Source organism: Propithecus coquereli, unplaced genomic scaffold (assembly GCF_000956105.1).
Source record: "Propithecus coquereli isolate 6110/MARCELLA unplaced genomic scaffold, Pcoq_1.0 Scaffold54, whole genome shotgun sequence".
Classification (NCBI taxonomy): Eukaryota; Metazoa; Chordata; class Mammalia; order Primates; family Indriidae; genus Propithecus; species Propithecus coquereli.
In genome coordinates, this window is record NW_012151285.1 from 3356361 (window position 1) to 3379428 (window position 23068).

At 43.5% G+C, this 23068-nt stretch overlaps 1 protein-coding gene across 3 annotated transcripts in view; it reads left to right on the forward strand.

Annotated features, from left to right (window-relative positions):
* Positions 1-23068, forward strand: part of TIAM1 (T-cell lymphoma invasion and metastasis 1) — a 192041-nt gene that overhangs the window by 166519 nt on the left and 2454 nt on the right. For 2 of the 3 annotated variants that reach the window (XM_012657344.1, XM_012657345.1), the window contains 8 exons: positions 484-592; positions 4210-4389; positions 4473-4591; positions 9982-10090; positions 14298-14356; positions 14888-14990; positions 17422-17509; positions 19373-19545. In XM_012657344.1, the coding sequence (XP_012512798.1) occupies positions 484-592; positions 4210-4389; positions 4473-4591; positions 9982-10090; positions 14298-14356; positions 14888-14990; positions 17422-17509; positions 19373-19545 (940 nt within the window). Of the gene's footprint in view, positions 1-483; positions 593-4209; positions 4390-4472; positions 4592-9981; positions 10091-14297; positions 14357-14887; positions 14991-17421; positions 17510-19372; positions 19606-23068 lie in introns of all 3 variants that reach the window. The other variant, XM_012657346.1, reaches the window with a different exon arrangement.

Sequence of the window (23068 nt, forward strand, 5' to 3'; positions counted from 1 at the left end):
TGTTCTTACCTACTCCCTGCTGGCGGAGAGGGTGTGGATTTGGAGAGTGTGGAGGTAGTGATTGGAGAAACATGTTTTCTGTTTCAGGGAGTGTGAGCATTTCCTGCCTCTATTTGGTTTGTCACTTCTGTCTCCCAACAGGAGCTAATGAGAGCATTGAGGAGATTTCTGCCTTTTCCAAAACATATATTTTCTCATCAACATTCAAACATCCCAGATAGGTCGTTAAAAGATACAGACCTGGAAAACCAGGGACATCTCCACTGTAAATACTGAGAAGACAAAATCCAACATCTGTTACACAAATTTGTATGCCCACATACTTTCTGGTGGTCAATTTTAGGGCATGAGTGAGCAAAGAAAGGCTCTGGGGGGCTTGGGTGATGCTGATGTGTGGGGTGGGCCGGGAAGATGTGAGCTCCTGCTAGTATTTCTAGATGGGGAAGAAAACCAACCAACCATGCCTTTTCTCATTAAATCCAGAAAGTGCTGTTCTCTCTGGGGGGATCCTTTCTGTACTATGCCGACCGCTTCAAGCTCTACAGTGCCTTCTGTGCCAGCCACACGAAAGTTCCCAAGGTCCTGGTGAAAGGTAAGGCCTCTGACTGGGTGGCAGGTGGGTGTGTCACTTATTCGATCACGTTTGTGTGGCAGACTGTGGTTGGGGACTTTTGGACAGCGTCATTGATGTGCCAGATAGATATTTCAACAAGACACAATATGGGTACTGAAAAATGAAATGCAATCATATCTTGAATTAATAATTTTGTCAGTTTCCATGGCAAATTTTGGGCCAGAATTAATGGGTCATTTTGCAGTTATGTAAGAACATAGGCGGTTTAGAAATTCCCTGTGTTTTTCCTATTTTTCATGAATTTCTTTATAACCCACCACACTTCATAACACTAAGTCCTCACTTAACATTGTCAGTAGGTTCTTGGAAACGGCAACTTTAAGCGGTACGTCATACAGCAGGTCCTTGACTACTGTTGTTTTGTTGTGATGTCAATGAGAAAAAGAATTAGTTTCGTTATATGTCATTTTGCTTAAAGTCATAGTTTCCAAGAACTCACTGACAATGTTAAGGACTTACTGTGTATCTTTTTGTGGAATTTCATCTTTCCTTCACCTACTTTTATTCTTGAAAGTGTGATAACAGCTACCAAAATTACTTTGAAAGCTGTTTCAGTTATTCCCCAAAATTGCTCTGGTTGCAGTTATTTTTGTGCAGAACAAAGTAGAATTTTTATACTGGCAAGCTGCTTTTCTTAAGTGTCCTGAGAAGAGGATGGAACATTCTGAGAATCTCGAGAAAAGGTAGTTGTATTTCTGTAGTTCTATAGTGTAGTAGTTGGTGATGGTAAAAGCGTTAAAGAAACATTCTCTTGGCAAACCAAAGAACCAATAGAAAATTTGATTTCAAAGGATCTCTAGAAATCAGACTGCTGTTCCTTAATACTTCCCTGTCGCTGCCAAGTAAACAGATGCTGATCAAGTCCCTGGACATGTAAATAATATACATGTGTTGCTGCCAAAGAGAACTAACTAGTTTGAATTAATTTAAAACCTATTGTAGGAAATATTACTTCAATACAGGTCTCTGGATAACAAAAGAGCCTGTCCCAGATAAAGACAGACTTGGCGGTAGTGGTAGTCTACACAACAGTGTTCTAGCATATCCCAAAATTTAAAGGGGACCTGGGAATTTCCTTGTCAGGCTGTCTGACCTTTGCCATGTGCTCCGTTGGTCACAGAGTTGTGTGTGTGTGTGTGTTTATTTAAATATTTTTATTGAATGCTAATTATTGTGAGATTGTTAAAGTGACAATTTTAGAGTGCTTTGCCCTACAGTGAAATTATATACCCATTAGGGTCCTCAGAGCAATTTGTGTTATTTTTAATCACTCAATTAGATTAAATTCTGCCCCCGTGGATTTTTCTTAATTCAATAACATTATTTTTGCACCTGAAAAATATTATAGTATCTTTCAAAACTACCTCTTAAAACGGTATGACCCACATTTTTCTAATTGTGAAACGAGCCAAGAGGGTGGAGAGAACTCTCTGAGAACAACAAAAGTACATGTCTGTGGTTCCTACAGACTCACGGCTAGGTTAGATGGGAGTGGCGCACCTCTACCACAACAAGTGCTATGAGCTGGACCCTCTCGTGTTCTAATATGAAATGCAGTTGATGGGTTAAATACCCACAGCCATATTTTTAGACTTAAGGCTTTTTGTGGGGAGAGTTCCTAGGCCCCTTCTAGACATATTCCGAGACTTAGGGTGCCCTAAGAAAGCCATAGCTTCTTTGTGCACGGGCCCCAGCCTGGCCTGGCTTCCTTGGCACCTGGGCCAGTTGGTCACTTATTCCCAGTGTCCCTTCTCTCTAGGGATTTGTTCCTTGCAAAGAGGAGAAATGATGCTAATCCAAAGAGTCTGATCCTCTTAATGACGCTTAAAAGGGGTGAAAAGATTGTGGTCTCATGAGGTCTTCCCCCATGTTTTTCGTAATTGAATAAAGACAGGAGAATCACTTTACAGTTTCATGACACCCCTTTGCAATATCTTTAATCTTAGCTCACACTCTTAACCACTGGGAATGGAAATATGTTTTTATCAGAAGTATAAGTATTAATAAAATGCATACCCAGTGGGTTTTGGGGGGTGGCAAGGGAGGTTATTTATTTATTGAAGGAATTTTTGAGTTCCTGTGACACGCCAGGTGTTGTTAGGAAAAGTATCAAGTCATTAGAGCACTATATTTAATTTCCAGTGGGCAAAAGGTGTCCAGATGAATACTTAGGTTCTTGCAAGTGAAGAATGCTATGTTCACATGTTGACTATGTTCATGTGCTGGTTCATCATAAAGGATACAGCTCAGGAATAGACAAATGGAAGAGAAACAAGGGCAAGGTATGGGGGAGGGTATTTTTAGGGCTCATGTGCCACCCAAAGTGTGCCATCCTCCTGTACCTCCGTGTGCCACAGGCTGGAAGCTCCACATGACCACTGTTAAGTTGCTTGGATATGTGGTCCTTTCCGCCTCCCATATTTTGCGTAAGAGGCCTTCACACCTGGAAGGCATTAGTCCTGTCTTGCTGCTCATCCACTGGCAGGCACCTCTGCTTGTCGAGGGCCCCACAACTCCCCAGGCTGCTCTCTGCACCAGCTGAGACCCAGATGAGAGCAAGGCTGGGGAGGAAAGTGCTGCCTGAGCTGTATGTGGTCAGATCCTGCCCTGCAGACGCTAACAGGTGGTAGCACCGAGTTGACATTGAACAGATCACTGTGGGAGATCCAACCTCGCCCCACTTAACCAGAGCTGCAGGGAGCTGCTGCTTCTGTGTTTTCTTGCATTTTTTTCAAAGGAGGTTCTACCAGCAGTGAAATGCTTGAAAGATTAGGAAAACCAGGGTAAAGAGTGTTCAAAATGTAGGTTTTATTGTTATTCGGCTATGGCGAGGCCAGCAGATCAGGTCATAGTCCCCAAGAGAAGGGGGCGCTCTGTACGACAGGGGGCCGCATGGGGAGGTACCAGCATTGTTCAGGAGGCAGAGAAGCGAGAGGAAAATGTGGCCAAGAGCCTTTTTGTGGCTCCTGAGGGAAGGAATGGGTGAGGCTGGGTGAGGAGGCTCAGTGTTCGCTGGTTGGAGTGATTTCTTCAGGCTCTGGGATGGATGGAGTAGAGGCCAAGCTGTGTGACACCTGGCCGGGTGACTAGGTCAGGGGAACAGTGGCACAGCGTGTAAGAGCCTCACGCAGCAGGTGGCAGGGTGTGTGGACTCTGAAGCCACGTTTGCTGGCAAGACCTTTACCATCTCCAGGACTTGGCCAGCCCTGAGAGGGACAGTCTCCCCAGGTCCCTAAGATGCCAGCTGTCAAAACATCAGAATAAAAAGACATGTTTCCTGTAAGGAGGATAAACAGCAGCTGCTGAAAATCCAGGTGTCTAGAACTTACAAACTCTGTGATCCTTTAACTCATCAGGCCTTTCCCCACCCCCACAAATAAACAAATAATAAATTCCACCGACAGTCCCTTCTCGTTATTCCTCTGCGTGCCCCGCCACCTTCCCTCTTCCTGAAACGCCTTCTCTGCTCAGTCCTGCAAAAACACACCTTGGAGTAATTGAGTAAGTGTGGGGAGTTGTGAGAAGGGAGTCACTTGGGCGTCCCACCCTGACAACCTGTGTTTAAACCCTTGCAGCCAGGACGGACGCGGCTTTCAAGGCGTTCCTGGATGCCCAGAACCCGAAGCAGCAGCACTCGTCCACGCTGGAGTCTTACCTCATCAAGCCCATCCAGAGGATTCTCAAGTACCCGCTTCTGCTCAAGGAGCTGTTTGCTCTGACCGATGCGGAGAGCGAGGAGCACTACCACCTGGATGGTAAGCCACGGTCCCCCGCCCCGGGACGTCCTCCTGGCTTGCAGCTCCAAGCGTCTCTCATTTCATGGCTTGTTTTCTGCTAGTGGCCATCAAGACCATGAACAAGGTCGCGAGTCACATCAATGAGATGCAGAAAATCCATGAAGAATTTGGGGCCGTGTTTGACCAGCTGATTGCTGAACAGACCGGTGAGAAAAAAGAGGTAAGGATGCTCTTCTCCTCAGGACACCTGTCAGGAAAGCCGGGTCTGCGTTTGCTTGTTTGTAAGGGTGTTAATTGTAAGTAAAGTAGTTACAACGATGTTGTTTTCCCTGGTGGCTGGTCTGTCCTTTATCCAAGGCTATGATACGAATGTTCTCCCTCAGCTGGACTGTTCTGGTACTCACCTCTTACACCTATGGATTGCTGGTTTTATTCTGCATTAAATGTGAGAGTGAACTTCCGTTACCACAATCCGGGCTGTTTCAATGAGCATCATTAAAGGCCAAGGTTATATCTCCAGAGATTAGAATAACATCTGGCATGTTTGTTGAATTAATGCAAGTTTCAAATGACTCTGGATCATTTTTCTTTTAAGTTTGCCCAAAAACCTGCTTAGAAGAAGCAGGGACAGGAGCAGATACACTTGAGGAAAGACTTAGAGTGAACTAAAAGTTGTGCCTGAGTCAGTGAAGCACTTACATGAATAAAAGTGCTGATAAGATCATAAGACTGAGATGAATTCAGGGATGTATGGTTTGTAGTGCTCATCAATGCCTCGGACACCAGATTCAATGACGATATTGTGCTCACTTTTGCTTTCTACCTTGAAACAAAGACAAAGAAAAGCTGGGAGGAAACCGTGACTAGCAACAGGGTTAAAAGCAAAGCGGGTGGGACAAAGTTTGTTTGTTTAGCCTAGACTAGAGAAAGCACCTTATCTCCAGAGATATGGAGGGTTATTATCCTGGTTCATTTTATGTCCTCAGTGCAACAAAACAAGTTTTCAGACTGTTAAAATATAATTTTCAGAAAGAGGTGAAAGTCACGACATCTCATTAGAGATGTAAAAATAAACACATGTTAAGGAATTTATTATACTCGTGAGATGTGGGAAACCCAGGCAGGTGTTGTAAAGGTTCATTGGAAAAGTCAAAATCTCACAGATTTATATATGGAGTAAAAAAAATGTTGAGATGAATTTAAATAAAGACAAACTGTTAATAGTGTTTCCACAGCTGGAGGAAATCGACTAGGTCAGTACCAGACTGGACAGAATTTACACATCTGTCTGTTACCTGCGCCTTACGCAGAGTTGCCAAGGAGCTCAAAGACAGTGTTCAGGGTTAGACTCTATAGCCTCGTAGCCCAGGAAGGCCTGCTGCGGAGGATGTGTAGTTTTCAACTGAAACGCAATTTTTTTTTCTACATAATATTACAAGCAGAGCATATGAATGTTCTCAGCCTACATGGCAGATAATTTAATCTATCAGAGTATAGAAAAGATAGAAACTGCTACCCTCGATTTAATTCTTACTTTCTTGTAAAACTTTTACCATGAGGAAAAAATTTATGCTTATTAGAGAAAAGGGCAAAATACATAAAAAGGCAAGAAGTAAACTCTACAGTCACAAAACACAGAACTTACGCCTCTTAATGTTTTGGTGTTGATTTTGATTTTTAAAAATGAATGTATATGTTTAAATAGTTCTATTTTGAAAGTAATTTTCTACCTTGATTTTTTTATATTGACCACAGAATTTTCATGTTATTTTAAATTATTGTGTAATATTCATTGTGTGGCTAAACAACGATTTACTTAATTCCTGTCTTTAGGCAGTTCTCTTGGCTTTATTGACTACTTTGAATAATATTGCAAATATTTTTGATCATAAGACTCTATCTACCCCACTCTATATTTTAGTTTATTTCATTCTGAGAGAAGTGGATTTTACTGGGTCATGGAAATAAACATTTTCTTTTTCTTTTTTTTTTTTTTGAGACAGGGTCTTGCCCTGTCACCTGGGCTAAAGTGCAGTGGCATCATCATAGCTCACTGCAAACTTAAGCTGCTGAGCTCAAGGGATTCTCCTGCCTCAGCCTTCTGAGTAGCTGGGATTAGAAGTGCGCACCATCACACCCGGCTAATTTTGTATTTTTTGTAGAGATGGGGTCCTGCTCTTGCTCAGGCTGGTCACAAGCTCCTGGCCTCAAGCGATGTCCTGCCTCAGTCTCCCGAGTGCTAGGATTACAGGTGTGAGCCGTTGCACCCAGCAAGAAATAAACATTTACATTATATTTCATTATATTTTCTTTATATGCCAAATACATTTCTGGATTTGATGACCTTAGGAGCAAATGGCCATGATGCTAAAGACTAGAAGGTGATTTAGATAATGGACTGCAAAGAATTTGGGGAAAATGACGAATATGATCAAAAGTCAATGACTATAAAAGGGAATACGGCTTAGGTGAAACTGGAAATTTTTTAAGGTGAAATTCTGATAATCAAGTAAGAAATAGCCCCCAGTGGAAATCGATTACTCAAAGGCAATGGATTACTCAAGAACCACTCAAGCCCTGTTTGATCTTTTTCCTCCATTGAGAACGGTCTTCAAACTGGAAAGGAGGTTTGAATCCACAAGAATAAAACCCTGAGGACAATGAGTCCTGGGGAATTAGTACGGTCTGTGCCAAGATCAGTGACAGTTCTACACTACCACATGCGGCAGTATATTGGAACAACCGTAGAGACTCAGGCAGGTGATTGTGGAGGTGCACAAAGTATGTGCTGATTTTCACAAAGGTGACTCCTGATCTTTGTAGTTCCCTTTTCATGGTATGTGCGGCAAAGACCTAGAAAGGATTTGTGAACAGTTTGTGAACAGAAATAGGAAGATTTATTAGTATCTGCTGGTAATAGCAGATTTATAGTGAAATGGTAACATTCCGGGGACATAGGGTACCTGAATCCTGTCTTCAGCCAACTTTCCTTGGGATATCTGTGAAGGCAAATATGTTCACAGAGAGCAATGCTGGCAAAGACTTTTTTTTTTTAATGTAGCTGGGCCTTCATCTTCTTGCCCCGTGCCTAGGAGTTGGGCTGAACCACATACAGCATCCCTTTTGCTTAGGTAGGAGGAAGAAAAAGGCCTTCAAAAGCCTGGCTGAGCCAATCCTTAGTACGGTGGAGGCCTCCCAGCAGAACTGTCTCTTGGGGTTTGGGAGGAGGATTCTGAAGGGGGCCAGTAGAAGCCCAAGGGAGAGGCTGTGGCCAGCGGGAGCAGCTCTGACCCACCCTTAACACTTGCCACGTGGAAACTTGTCAAGAGAGAAACCATGTGCACAGGTACCGTATCAGCCCATAAAGTCTCAGTGGTTCGCTACAACAAATATTTATTTCATACATGGGTGTGTAGATCAACTCAGTTTTGGCTTCTCTTGGTGAGCTCCCGCCTAACGGCTCAGGTGTACTCCCTGTCCCTTTCTTCTAGGGTCCAGGCTGAAGAGCAGTGGCTGTCTTGGCCAGGCTCTTCCCATGGCTGGAAGTTGGATGCTCAAGAGGGCTGGTGGAAACTTGTTATGCCACGTCCACTGCCCAGACCACATGGCCATGCCCAAAATCGTATAGGCAGGGGTATATATTTAGCCGAGTCTAGTGGGAGGTGCTGGAAAATCACATGGCAGAAGGTGCAGACGTATAATTCCACTGGAGGAAGTGGAGTTTGGAGCATTGACCGCAGTGACCTTTAATCACTTTTGAAGACATACCCCCTAAGGCTGGGGCCCAGTGTACTATCTGGGAATTTGACTTATGTATACAATGACTCTTCCCTATGGGTATTTGCTGTGCCTGTGGGTGGTGGAGACTGCACAGTTCCCTTGGCTTATGATATCCTGGGAGTTTGGCTAACTAGTTACTTAATATCTATAAACAAACTAATGTGATTGCTTATAAATTGTTTTAACCCCTGGTTGTACTAATAGTAAGATAGCTCAGTAGTAACTACAGTAATTCCAATAATCACAGTAATACCTGTGTGTACGGTGCTGACGGAACTACAGCTCTAGCACCGGAGCCTGTCTCGGTGGCTCAAGAAGGGCAAAGCCAAACTGCTGTATCCAGAAACCCCGTTAGGTCATAAGCAGCAACACAAATGAGAGCCATTTGTCCCTGAGAAGCTGAACTTCAGGTTTTCAAATATTTGAAATGCTCCCTAAAGAAAAAGGAAACCGGCTTGAATTTTTTATGGACCCAGAGAATAGAAGTGAGGGGCCAATGGGTGGGCATATCAGGGAGGCATATTTGGAGGAGAAATTCCTAGCAATTCATGACGTTTTCAAATGGGACAGCAGGTGGGCTCTGATTGTTGTAAAGTCTTGTCCTCTGACAAGTTTCCATAGAGACCAGATGATCTTCCCACCTACAATTAGGCTCCTGAGAATTTCCCCACAGTGGGTGGGAGGTTGGGATTTTGATAGGTTTGGAAGTGGGCAAGTGACTCCGGTAAGAAAGCAGACGTGACTGTCATGAGGCAGAGACACTGGGCTACCATCGGGCTCTCCGGGTCATCATGTCTGGGATGGTTCTACAACCAGAAGAACTTGTCTGTTCAACAGTTTAGCATTTGACCTCCGGTGGGGGGCACACAGCCACCTCTCATGATGTCTCGGGGTTCCAGGGACCATGCCACACATGCGGATGGAGGAACCTTCCACCTCCTCATTTGGCTTTTCTCTTCCTCCTCTAAATGAAATAAAATCTTCTTTGAAATGAATTGGAAGAAGAAGCAATAATTTGATTCCACTGCTTCCCAGAAGACCACGCTCACTGGTGGAAATGTCTGTAGTTATCTGGGGTGGATCGTTGTCACTAATGGCCATTAGTGTCTCCTTGGGAAACGGTCTCTGTTTGAACACAAAACATCTCCGATTTTGTGAATCAGTTTTGACAGATTAGCTGCATATGTATTTCAGACCCCTGATTTGTACCTTTTTGCTGTCTTATTCCTGAGATTCTGGTAACAAACACGGAATAAAGGAAAAAAAAGATGAACATTCTCCCTCCCATCACCCCCCCCCCCAAAATCCGGGGGGTTCCTTGGGAAAAAAAAGGATTTATTTTTCAATTAGGAAATTTCGTGTGAATTAAAGGATTCTTCCATTAAAATTGCATTGTTTCCGGCTCAAACTTAGCTAGAACATAATGATACTAATATTTGGCATTAGAAAAGCTAACTAGGTATTTTGATGTCTTCAGCATATTGTTTCAAGTGTAGGTGGTATTTATTGAGAAACTGAGAAATTGACAGTATTTTTAAAAGATATGATCCATCATTTTCTGTGCTATTTCTTTTTTAAATAATTAAATTGACAAGCAAAAATTGCATATATTTATAGTGTACAGCATGATGCCTCGGTATACGTCACATTATGGAATGGCTAATTCAAGCTATGTAACTTATGCATTACCTCACCTACTTAAGCAAATGTTTCAGGAACAGTATTTTCATGCAGAAAAATTGACATCGGCCTGCTGAATTTTCAAACCTCGTGAAAATCTGAGTATCAGTAACACCGCCTGGTAAGCTTTGCCCCGTCTCTGATTTGCAGGTTGCAGATCTGAGCATGGGAGACCTGCTTCTGCACAGCACCGTGATCTGGCTCAACCCACCAGCCTCCCTGGGAAAGTGGAAGAAGGAACCGGAATTGGCAGCCTTTGGTATGTTTCAGAAGAAGGTTTGGCAGAGAGGGAAAAGCTGGCTTATTTTTCGAAATAAGAATGTTTCTTTTCCAAGACACAATTTATTAAAATAAAGTTAATTACAGTTATCTAAATTGGTCTTTCTGCTATAAGCCACCAACATCTCAAAAATACTAAATGAAACCTTGCAGTTACATTGTGCTGTGTGGCCACTCAGCTGCATGGGTAGGCAGAAATGGCTGTGCCCAAGTCTATCCCAGATATAAACATACAGGCAGGAAAAGAGTGGTTTTTTTTTGCTGCTGCTGCTGTTCTAAGTATGTTTTCAAAATTATGGGCTAATAATAAACCAAGGAAAAATAAAGTGAAAAATCAAGGCAAAATGGTCTCTGTTTCTGAGACCCGTAGACCTATATATAGACCTATATAAAGACCTATATCTTGTAGGTCTGTAGACCTATATAAAGACCTGTATCTTTTATTCTTTTCCTGACTCCATGTTGCTATTAATATATGCAAGATGAGAATGTGGGATGTTGGTTCCCGGTTGAACTGTTGTGACAACTCTGGAGTAACCTCGATCAGTTGTGAGATACATCTCCATCACATTGCTGCTAAACAACTAGTGAAAGTAGAGATGTTTGTGAATGATTTATTGCTTAATAAACTGGTTCAAATGGATGCAACTGCCGCAATTAGGGATTTCATGTTATTGTAATGTGTTTTCTGAGAGAGAGAAAAACGGAGTTTTAGCGTACTGGGATTTGGACATAATTCAGGAACTATGGCTTGTTGTTGCAGTGTCAATGCTTATCGACATATTGCAGTGTTATCCCTGAATATAAAACCGTCAACACTCCATGCTTTTGTTTTATTTTCTGTTTTTGCCTAGCCTCCCCCTATCATGGGTAGAAACAAACTATAAAGGAAATCTAGCATTTACCATTCTCTTACATTATTTTTTCTGCGCTTACAGGGAGAGGGAGTTGCTTGCTGCTTCTTTAACTGAGCTCTTTTTTATTCCTCCATGATGTGAACAAAGTATTCTCTAATGGAACATCCTAGTGTTATGAAAATCAGAGTGTTTAATACAAAGATTTATTGGACTTCCCGCTTAGATCGCTTAGCCTTCATTGAGAACTTAGTATATTCCTAAAATTCCCAAAGAGCTGCTATAGCTGTTGATGCCATTGCATTAAAAATAACAAAGGAACATAAAAGTGTGTGGAGAAAACATGACTGAATAGGCCACACAAAGGCATATTTGGGTATTTTCACACGTTGGCGGTTTTTGATGGGGGTGGGTGTTGGGGGGCAGCTTTCTTTTCAGAATCACCGCTTGTGTTTTTTATATTGTGATTTCTTCTTGGAGAGACCTGGGTCTCTCTGATGCTTCTTGGTGGATCACACATAGGATGCAGGCTACTAAAGTAAATGACCTAAACCATCTCCCTGTTTCTGATGTTGGGCTACAGAGTAGCAATTCCAGAGTTCAGCATTTGGATTTTTCATGGCTTGTCCTCTGAATTTTACAAAGTTACTGTAGTTAGAAATAAACAGATTTAGAAAAAGAAAATAATGTAAGTAGGAGACAGTAGGGGTTGGCAAACTCTTTTCTGTTAAGAGCCACAATAGTAAATTTTAGGCTTTGGGGTCAAGAGACCACTTGCTTTGCCACTGTAGCCAAAAGTAGCTGGGGACAATGTGTGAACAAAGGAGATGGCCGTATTAGCAGGCTGTACTACACGGGCGGCAGGCGGGGCTGCATTTGGCCTGAGGGTCCTAGTTTGCCAACCTATGGTATAAGTGTTTCAAGAAAATGCCAATTTTGAGGTTTGGGGCTCAGATAGCAGACTCTGCGCTACTCTCTTCCCTGCCCTGGGGGCTGTCTGTGAGAGGGAGGGATGGGGTCGCTGCCTTCAGGAAAGGGGTGAGCCCAGGACTCCTGTCCCGGGTATAAACAGCAGCTGCACCCCCCGGCCCCAGGGCGCCACATGGACAGCAAACTTGGTAGGGGCCACAGTTCACAAGAGAAAAACTGCTGAAGGCTGTGCTGCTGCACGAGACAAGCTGATCATTACTCAGAATCCTCCCAAGAGTAATAGCAAAGAGAAGGAAGGATTAAAATGGGGATTATGAACAAAGGCTGACGGCAGTCATCACAACGAGCTTATCTGTGGATTCCAGTCATTAAAGGTGACAAGCTTTGGATGTGATGTCAAGTAGCAAGGCAGAGCTAGCAGAAATGCCTAGAAACACATTGAAATAAGGAAGAATGGCTGTGAGGGAAGGACGTTAATTACCCTCAGTCAGGCAGCTTTGGGGTTAAAACGTGGTTGTCTTTTTGTTTTGGGTTAAACCTCTGACCTCAGGAAATAGTGCAGATTTCTTCTGAGACTGAAGTTGACTCGCCAGCAACCAAGCACCTCGATGTTTTACGCCCAGGATGGCTCATGTGTGCCAAATGTTGACGACCACCAAAAACAGAAATAGCTTGTCTGGGCTTCTGCCTGGATGGGTATTAGATGTTCACCTTTTGGGGCACAGAGAGGGTGCTTTTGGCTGGCAAGGGTGGCCGAGAGTTTTGGGGATCGAGGCCACGTCTGAAGGGATTGGGCAACCCCACAGAGTCGGTTGAGTGAGAATAGACCCAAGGGTTGGAGAAAGTTGAAGGAGAGGCTGAGGCTCCCTCTCTGGCCCTCCTGCTGTGATCCAAGATGGTTAAGGTGAGGAAACTGTGGCAAGAACATTAGCCTTAGAGCCACGGCAACCACACCACTGAGCCGTGGTCCCAGTGACGCGGTGGGTCTTCTGAGATTAGGATCACTGGGTTCCCTCTCCTAAGGTATGGCTCTCTCACTTTTAAGGGGACCTAGCTGTCCTGGCCTCTGTGGTCTCTGAAGGCTTCATGGTGGGAATGAAGGTCCTGCACAGATGGCTGGTGCTCAGCCGCTGTGCAGAGCTCGTGTGGCCTCCTCAGCTCAGGGAGAACTTCTGGAAGGGAACCTTCTAGTCTATTCTGACGGAATCTTGAGGCTCAGGTGCTGCGAGGTGTGAAGGACTAGGGGCAGCCTGGACCCAGTGGCCAGTCAGTTTCTTTGCATCTCAAGGCTTATTTCTCTGCAGTGGAGATTAGGATGACCCCACACAAAGGGAAAACTGACCTGTCCTTAGTAGGGTGGAAAATGGACCAAATACTCTGGCTTAGTCTCCAGAGGGCCTGGTAGCCTGGTGGCCCATCCCTGAGAATTCTCTGAATGTCCATTTGGTGAAAGAATCAAGGCATCTCTCTCAGGCCTCTCTTATAAGGGCACTAATCCCATTCATGAGGGCAGAGTCCTCATGTCCTAATCACCTCTCAAAGGCTCCACCTCCTAAAAACATCACATCAGTGATTAGTTTCAACATATGGGTTTTGGGGAAGCACAGCCATTTAGACCATAGCAGAGACCCTGACACAAAGAACCAAGACAGGCTGGAGTCACCCTTCCATTCCTCTGGGCGCCAACTGTACTCCCCTCTAGGAGGAATCGGAATCACTGCGTCGTGTCAGACATACTTGGCATTGCTCAAGGAATTCTCTGGAAGATTATGCATAACTGCATTGTATCTCCCCACCCCCTGAAATAATATAAGAATAAAACTACATATTTGCTGCTCCTAAAGAGCTTACTCTGGTTCAGCCTATTTGGAAGAATTGGGATTGCATTCTGCTTCATAAACTAATTTTTGTTTCTTCAGGTCAAAAAGATGAATTCTATTTCCTGAATTATGAATACTGTGCTTGTATGCATGTGCAATATTAGCTTAATTTACATGAATGGAAATCACCTTCAGCAATTTTAGCAATTGTGTTATTATTAAAGACATATTATTCTTCCAGCTACTGAACGAGTACATTTTTGTTGAATATGTATCAGCTGAAGTTTTAACCTTGATATGATATCATAGCTAAAATATTATATTTTACCCAAACATTTGGGGGTAGGGGAGGTTATTTCCATTTATGTAGGCTTTCTATTTTTGTTTGGAACCTGGAAAATTTTGTCTTAATAGGCTTTTGGGTTTCACAGGTGTGATGAGTGAATGGAAGGTGAGTGGGCATTAGTTAACTGGGATCTCACTGTCCCCTTCATAAAACTATAGTGTTTATTACCACAAGTTGATGATGTTAAGGAAAAACCCCACGTATTTCATGCCATAACTGTCTTTATTTTTTTTCCAGTCTTCAAAACTGCTGTGGTTCTTGTGTATAAAGATGGTTCCAAACAGAAGAAGAAACTTGTAAGACTTCTTATTTCACCCCATAGTTTGAAAGTATCTCTCTTCCTATCTGCTTCTTAGTTATAGCTGCATAATTCTACCCCTTTGTCAGTATGAGCCCTTTTACGATTTACTTTCTTTAAATGTTACTAAGGACTCTCGAGGAGATTGCCCATCCTGCCTTCTTCCAGGCGGGCTCGTGGTTAGGGCATGAAAGTGAATTAGCTATTGGACCTACCATGGCCCAGAACCTCCCTAACGCTACTGTTCCCTTTCTCTGCCTCTGTTCTTGTTTTGGGATCTCTTTTCTCCCCTTTCCTGTGTCTCTCCCTTACCTGCATTTGGTTAGCAGACTTATCTGCACCCTGGCAGCACACTCATCGTGTGGCTTAACTTTCCGCTGGATGAATGAAGGCATGCATGGGGAGGAAGTTCCTCTGGACAAGCACTGGAGTTGCTGCACACCAGTCTGTCCGTGGTTTGGAAAATGTAGGGAACTGGTCCAGGGTAGGTTAGGTTGTTCTCATGCAGCTGGTTCCTTCTCCTCTGCAGGTAGGATCTCACAGGCTTTCAATTTATGAGGACTGGGACCCCTTCCGATTCCGACATATGATCCCTACCGAAGCTCTACAGGTTCGAGCTTTGGCTAGTGCAGGTAAACTCGGAGCTGCGCCGGGTTCATATTTCTGATGTGTCTATGAATTATTTGTTTGAATTCACACTCTTGGTGTAACCACCCTATCATTTTTTTCTTCTATGCTTAGCTTTCTTTTTCCTCAATCTCCCCATCACCCCTCATTTACCCAGCCGTTTATTAGATAATGAACGATTGGACCGAGTGAATGAATGAACTGAGTGATTGGTTGTGTAAATCTTCGAAATTTCTCCAAGGAATTCTAGTCATTCTGTTATATATATCAATAATATTACAGTGACTAACATCTGAGTAGCAATGAGCCTTGTGCTCCTGGAAAGAATACTCAAGACATGTGAGCAGACAAAGCCCATGTAAATTACTCACTTGCCTTTTAACCAGGAGCCCCAGAATGCGCTCAAAGCCATTGAACACACTTTTTTTTTTTTTTTTTTTTTTTTTTCCTGAAGTGTTACAAATCTTTATCTTTGGTATTAGTGTGAAGACTTTTGAAATGTCAGTTCTTTTCCTGGGATCCAAATAGTGAGGTGAATCGTTGGGTAGCAGCGAGTATACTCAGTAATAGAAGCAGATGATGCTTTAAGCACACGGGAAGAGAAGCGAACTTCAGGATATTGGCTAAGAAAAGCAATATTTCTGTGATTCCGAGGCCCCCCAGCCTGGGCGTAATTTGAAGGCGAATTCTAGAGAGGAAAAGTCGGCAGTGGCTTTCCCAGGCACACCCTGGAAAAAGCATTTAGGGGAGCCAAGTGGACACTCTCTGGCCACACCTATTCCCTGTCCTACTTGGACAACAGGTGCAGCTTTGAGGTGGGGAAAAGAGGCCCTACCGGTGGACCCTGCAGGTGCACAGTGGATATGTATATTCCCATTTTATGCTTCCGGCATCTAATGTGAACATCAAGTCCTTACTGTCTGATTTTGTTGCTCAGCCTCTTCTTGTCTTCACTTGCTGTCACCACTATAAGCAATAAAACTGGATCTGCTCCTCCTGAAACCAACTCACCCTAGTCTAACGTCCTGAGTTGAAACCTCTTGGAATATTTGGTAAACCTTCAGTTATTCCCCCAAATACGCTAGATGTATCTTCCTTCACAGTGCAGTAGGAAAAGTCAAATGCAAAAGCCATGTAGGGCAGATATATTGGGGATGATTATCTGCCTTCTGATGGTTTCTCTCTAAGCTTCCAGCACAGTGATTTATCCCCGTGCTTTTTTACTTATGATTTGATTTGCAAAATCGATTTACATGTGAATTGGCTGGCACCTATACATGGTGGGTCTACAGCAGCTGCAATAGCATTTTGAGGTTTGGACACACAATAGTAGTGTTGTCTTACTTTAGAATCTTAGATTATGAATTATCTAGTTCCTTCGTTCCCTGGTGCCAGGTTTATAATTGGGAAGGCTTATTTCTATAGCAAACTACAGGCTTCTTAGCCAGGAATTTTTCCTTCATTGAGGACTAAACACATAAAGACTTTAAATTTTGAAAACAAAGCCATCTTTGTGATAGGACATTCCATTCTCACCCTCTATTTTTCATTCAAATCAAGTTTAAAACCATCAAGATAAAAGCTTATTTTAATTGAGTTGTAAAGACTAGTCAAAACGTCTCTCCTCATGAAATACACTCCAGTGGATTTGACAATCAGAACATGGAATTTCTAGATTTTTATCTTAGTTCGGGAAAGTTTATAAGACTTTCTTTCTGCAAATGGATTCTGCTTGGGGTTAAATCGTGTAGCCACAATGAGGGTTTGTGACCAGGGTTCTGAATCACTGGATAAGAATGAGACCTCACAGTGTGTGGCTTTAATGTCTGCAGTGAATTGTTCCTTTCACAAACACGTTATTCACTACTTAAATAAAACACTATGGTGGTGCAGGCATTGCAAAGCTTAGAAATTACTTTAAAATATAGCTGTCCCTCGCCTTTTTGGCATGCCATTTTTGCTTCATTTGGTCAGCAGGGCACCATGCCTGGTGGCCCTGGGTAGGCTCCCCGACAGACAGCAAGGGCTTGCCTCGCTGCATCACTAGCTTGATGAAGCGTGCATTGGAGTCTTGGGCTCTATTTAGCCCAACTGTTGCCAAAACAACTAATTACTTAATTGAAATATGTAGTTCAGTGAAACAGGCTGCACAGCTGAAGGGGAGAGTTCTTCAGTCGATATGATTGACTGACTGGCCTTTTAGACCATTGAGAAAGAGGTTTTAGCAACTGGAAATTTTCCAAGTGTTCTTTCTTAGCACCCGTTAAGCTTTCAGTCACTTTGTCTCTTTAGATCATAGAACAGTAGTGAAGTATCTTTGGTCTTGTGTGGCTCTGCACTATTTAGCCTTTTATCAAAGCAGGAAAATGCTTTTGTAAAATGTAAGTGAATTCATTTGAAATGTCCCTTGATTCATCCTTGTTTTAATTTCTCTAGATGCAGAGGCAAATGCCGTGTGTGAAATTGTGCATGTAAAATCGGAGTCAGAAGGGAGGCCAGAGAGGGTCTTCCACCTGTGCTGCAGGTGAGCCTGGGCCCGGGAGGTAGAGGCTGTCCAGCCCGGGTTGTCCTCCACCCCTTCTGCCATCTACAGACCAGCCTGTGCTTCCCTACATGCCATGTGCTTTTTCTTGCACATTTGAGAAATTAACACTTATTAATTAATAGTAATTGGATAAATTAAACTAAACTTTTATTAGAATATAAGACCTGGTTTATTTAATATTTTTCTAAAAGGAAGTAAGAATTTTCATATATGTTCAACATTGGAAAGAGAACTTCCTTTCCATGTTTACATTTTGCAGATTGGAACAACATGGTTGTGATAAAATATTGTGTTTTGTTGTTTGGGTACATTTTTGTACTGTAACATCTCCAAATGCAGCAGATGGAGGTGACAGTGTGTGAAGGTATTACCAGGATTCCTGATCATTTTGAAAAACTTAAACATAGGGAGGTTGGCCCATGTTGATCACCTATAGATCTGGAGTGGAAGCTGAGCTTGTAATGTGGGCTTTTACGTCTTTCTTCTTGTTTTTCTTCTTTTACCCTCTTCTCTTCTCCCCTCCTCTTCCTCCTCCACGAGAATTGAGGTCTTCTCCCCTGTGCAGCCACTTCTTTTTTTTCCCCATAAAAACCTCCAGATGAGTGGCTCCAGTCGATGGCATTCTGATGTATTTGGATTTAAATGACCCATATTTATTCGTGCATTAATGTAATCATAGACACTAAGTAATTTACTCAATAATTACCCAGTATCTCACACAGTGAGTAGGAGTATGCTATAGTTTGCCCTCAAAAAACAATAGAATTAATATTATGATTAGTGATATTTTATTAATATAATGCTATTGCTAGTGTAGTAAGAAGGTGCATCTACCAAGCATGAACTGTGCTAAACATTCGCTGTTGCATTTAGTCAGACCAAGGTACTGTTGTTACTGCATTTTACGCATGGGGAGGCAAGGCTCACACAGGGTGCTTTGCCTAAAGCCTTGTAAAAAATGAACACTGGGTTCAAACTGAGGTGGATTTAACTTCAAAACCTGTGCTCTGTGTTGCCACATCACCTTTCTGTGTTGGGTGACAGCAGTCAACAAAGGGCAGATTCCCAGGCAACTGTCAGGACTAGAAGTGAAATGTTCTAAATAATCCACATGTGTTTTGAGCACCATCTTTACCACCTACTTAGGCTAACCCATTTGCGATTTTGTTGGTAAAGTCCGTGGGGGTCAGTGACCCTGCCTCTAGAGATGCCGTATTCATTGTTGACAGTGAACACCAGGTGAAACTTACCTGGGGAAAAATATTGAGGGCAGAACAAGAAAAATAGCTCTTACCTAAGAAGAACTTTTCTACCAAGGGAATTGGGACTTGGGAAGACTTTGTAGTTCTTAACAATGTAGCCTTAATATTTACATGCTGAGATGTGTCACAGGAAGAGTTGATATTTAACAGGAGGGAGGCCAATGCAAGAGGAAACTAGGGACGTTCCGACATCAGTCTTTAGGTGCTCTGCGGAGCCATAAGCATCTTGTGGTTCATTTGTCCTCCAAACCTTTTAGAATGAAAAGCTCTGCGTTAAGCGCCAAGAGCAGCATTTGCAACTTCTTGGTACAAAATCCCACTGTCCATCCATCTCTTTGCTAAGCGGCTGCTCTGGTCCACGTTGGCAGCAGGAGATGACTCGCAAAGCAAGAGGGGAAAGGAGTTGCCGTTGCTTTTTATCCCCAGCTGTGAAAACTCGGCTCAGCAGAGATTGGAGTCCCGGCCTCAGTCTTGAACCTTCGGCCCTCAGGGGTATTTGTTCGGCTGCACCTGATAACCTCTGAAGTTCCCCGCGTGTTAAGCACTGTTTCTCTCACCTGTGTCAATCTTCTCTTCATAGCTCCCCGGAGAGCCGAAAGGACTTCCTGAAGGCTGTGCATTCGATCCTGCGCGATAAGCACAGAAGACAGCTCCTCAAAACCGAAAGCCTTCCCTCATCCCAGCAATATGTCCCTTTCGGAGGAAAAAGATTATGTGCACTGAAGGGGGCCAGGCCAGCCATGAGCAGGGCAGGTACTGTGGGGATTCAGACATTCAAGATCCCCGTCACCCCCGCTCCGCTGTAGAACTCCAGTGAGCTTGACCTCCTTGTGGAGGGGGTGTTAGGTGTGGCCCCGTGAGGTTCCTTGTCCTTGGCTCCTTCCCAGTGGCTCCCTGGGGATCCGCCTTGTGTCTCCTCCTCTTGCCCTCCCTTAAGCCTTCCCTCTGCTGCCCTCCTCTTTTTGGCTGGTGAGCTCCTCTCTCATTTGCCAAGCCAGGGAGTGGACGCATCCTCTTGCTGGAGGGGCTGTCTCAGCCTGCTTGCGGAATGAGAGTCGCTGCTTTGCATGACAGCCAGCTTTGTCCAGCAGAAGGCCGTGTGTCATGTCCCAGCAAGGTCATAGCCCACCGTTCTGAGAACACGGTGGCTTCATAATCTGGCAGCACCGCAATGCCTATTCTCAGTAGTAGGGATTCCAGGTTTAGTAGACCAGATGACACATGCGACTTTCACCCTCGCCTTTGTGCCTGCGAACTTATCTTTAATCTTGATGTTAATTCGGGGAAGCCTTGAGCTGCTACTGGAAAGGAGGAATCTGGAGTTCAAATGGTCCCAGAGTAAATATTCTTATAGGACTTAATCTATCACTTTGGAGCAGTGAGGAAGAAAAATCAATACCACCACCTATAAATGGCAGTAAAATATATCTAGGAAGAAAGATATTTCCTAACACTTAGGTACTTAATGACATTAAGATATTAATATTTTTATCACTCCTTTCTTAAGAGGTAGCCCAGAATTTTGCAGGGAGGATTCCATTAAAAGGGGCTTCCTTTGCATTTGCCGTAAAGGTTTCCGACCATGTCCCTCTTTACCTCTCCACCTGTTCTCAATTGTGTTGAAGAGGCATGGATAGAACTGGGATCAGCTGAAGATGTTCGAAGACATAACCCACCTAGCTTGACATGGGAGATTACATAATCTTTAAGCACCTTAAGTTTCATGTTAGGAGGTTAGTTACCGTAAATCTATTCTCCAATCAGATGGTATGTGTTTATTAAAAACCTAGTGCAGTGAACAGCTAGCACTCTGTTGGGTTTTCCGAGGTATCCTAAGAGTCTTGCAACCTCCATATCCACAGTTTTTCGTGGGGCCCCCATGTAAGAACAGTTTATTGATCCTTTATAGCTCACTATAGAGAATTTTATTTTGGACTTGTCTTGCCCCTCTTGCTTGCCGGGGAACGTTTAATAAGAATTAGGAATATGTGTCTCAACCTCAGGGAACCCACCTGTCATTAGCCAGGTTTCAGTTAATCAATGAACCTAAATTCAGAGCTGCATTTACGTTGAAGCTAAGCACATTTAGTCTATAGGACACTCAGAAGTTTTCCTGCAGAGATCCATTTGGAAAGAAAATCAATCCACAACTTACACCATCATCATGAATACCAAGAAAGAGCCTTGATGTCATAGCCTGTTGGAGTTGGCTGATTAAAAGATTTCTCTGCCTGATGGCTCATTTTAGGCTGAAGAAAGTCGTCATCAGAATCTTCATGTTAGAGGATTGGAAAATGGGGCTTGAGTGGGTCAGCACAGCACTAGCTGGTCAATGAACACTAGAAATACTCAAAGATTGTATCCCTAAAAGCCTGGGAGGAACCCAATAATAATAGCCACGTTAACAAGGATGCTAAGGATTGATAGGTATTGTCATGAATACCCAGATAGTTTATTTCTCCCTCTGTTCTGTTTGGACGGGACAGTAGAACCAAACATCCTGCCTCTCCGTACGTAGTCTAGAAGTAGTATACGTCTGCTAATAACCCAATTAAAAAAAAATTTTGTTTGATTGTAGTAGTTTCTCATGGAAATTTTCAGACTTAGGGAACAGCTGAAAGAATTCATTCCTGCCATCCCCTCCCTATTCTATGATGAAAATTTTTCTGTATTTTCATTATCACACATCTCTCCATCTTTCATCCATCAACTCATCTTATTTTTGACACATTTCAAAGATGCAGACATTAGCACACTTTACCCCTGAATACTTCAGCATGCAGATCATTAACACATATTTCCAATAGTTTTGAATTGGGGATAGTTCTATCGTGATTGGAGAGAGGCAGGCTCTGCGTTGGTGGTGTTGAGATAAAATTAAATAGGAATTTTCATTTCTTCCCAATGAAGTAGAAGTTGTTTTTTTTCATTGTTTCTTTTTTCCATTTTGCCTGAAAATGATTTCCATTCCCCTCCTTGAACAAGAGTGGTGTCCGCTTATTCCATTTTTGAGCTGGTGGACACACAGGGGTCTGAGGATGGCTGGGATGGGAGCCAGTCTGGGCCACCATTGAGCTCCCTTGTGCCTGCTGTTTGAAGTCGCGGCTACTACCTTCAGCAGTAATTGAGAAGAGGCATCTTCTAGCCGCACCGAAGCAATTGAATGGTTTTAGGGTTTAGCTTTCAGGAAAGCAGCTCCCAGTTGGCATTTCGGCTGTTTCCCGCCTGTGCAGAGCTCATGTTGAGACAACCACTTCACTGTCGAGGGAGAAGCAGCAGCCTTTCCGTGTGAGCAGTCTCTTGTGTACGTGTGTGGTGGGATTGTTTGCTCCAGTGGTGTCTTTTGTTTGCTTGTTTTTAATAATTCTAGCTTTTTAGAAGGAGTAGGTGAAAGGATGAATTTAAAGATTTCTTTTTCTTGTAGTTACTTTATTGATCTTAACTTGTAGCCCTTCATTGATCAACTGCTTGGGTGTCACCTGTTAGTTGTTTCTCATTCCACTCAGGCACCGATATGTTGGTGGCTTTGTGGAAGAACAGGTGACACTTACAACGTAGTTAGGAGGCACTAAGGCCCACGCTTGCTTCGTCCATGTGGGACTTTGTCAGAAAGAGGACAGGGAAATAACTGGAGACTCCGTGTCTCTGAGAGCCGCTCTTTCCCGTAGTCTCTCTAAGAGGGATGTGGTGCCCTCAGTCTAACCGCAGATCCTGAAAAAACATTACATTCGAGTCCCCAGAAAGCAACAGTAACTTAGAACAGAGCTTCTGCCTCCTCGATACATCGTATTGGTTTCTACAAAGACAGCAAAACCCTAGACGCAGCCCCGCCCTTACTAAAGACCTAGTCCAGCTAAACGACCCCGGGACAGCCCTGGGGCATCTTCATAGCACTGTGCCGTGGGTCATGGTCAGGACTGAGGACCCTAACTCACCAGCTAATCCTCCGATCAGCTGTCTACCGAGAGCAGCAGCAGTCTGTGTGAACCTGTCTTCTAGGTGCACGGGTGAGAGCAGTAGATTATTTCAGAGGGAGTTGAGTTTCCTTTTCCCCATAACCTACCACCTCTCCCACGTGCCCTGCTCTCGCTTGCCCTTCGGTCAGTAGCTAGGACATCCTCTAAGTCCAGACATCTGGACGAGGTAAACTCTCCAGGATGGACCGATGCCAAGTAGAAGACCTTAAGCCCCAGATGAGGTCAGGGCACTACATGCATACCATTTCAGGTCTTAAAAAATTTTCTCCTTTTCTTTGCTTTCTGGATTTTCATCTCAC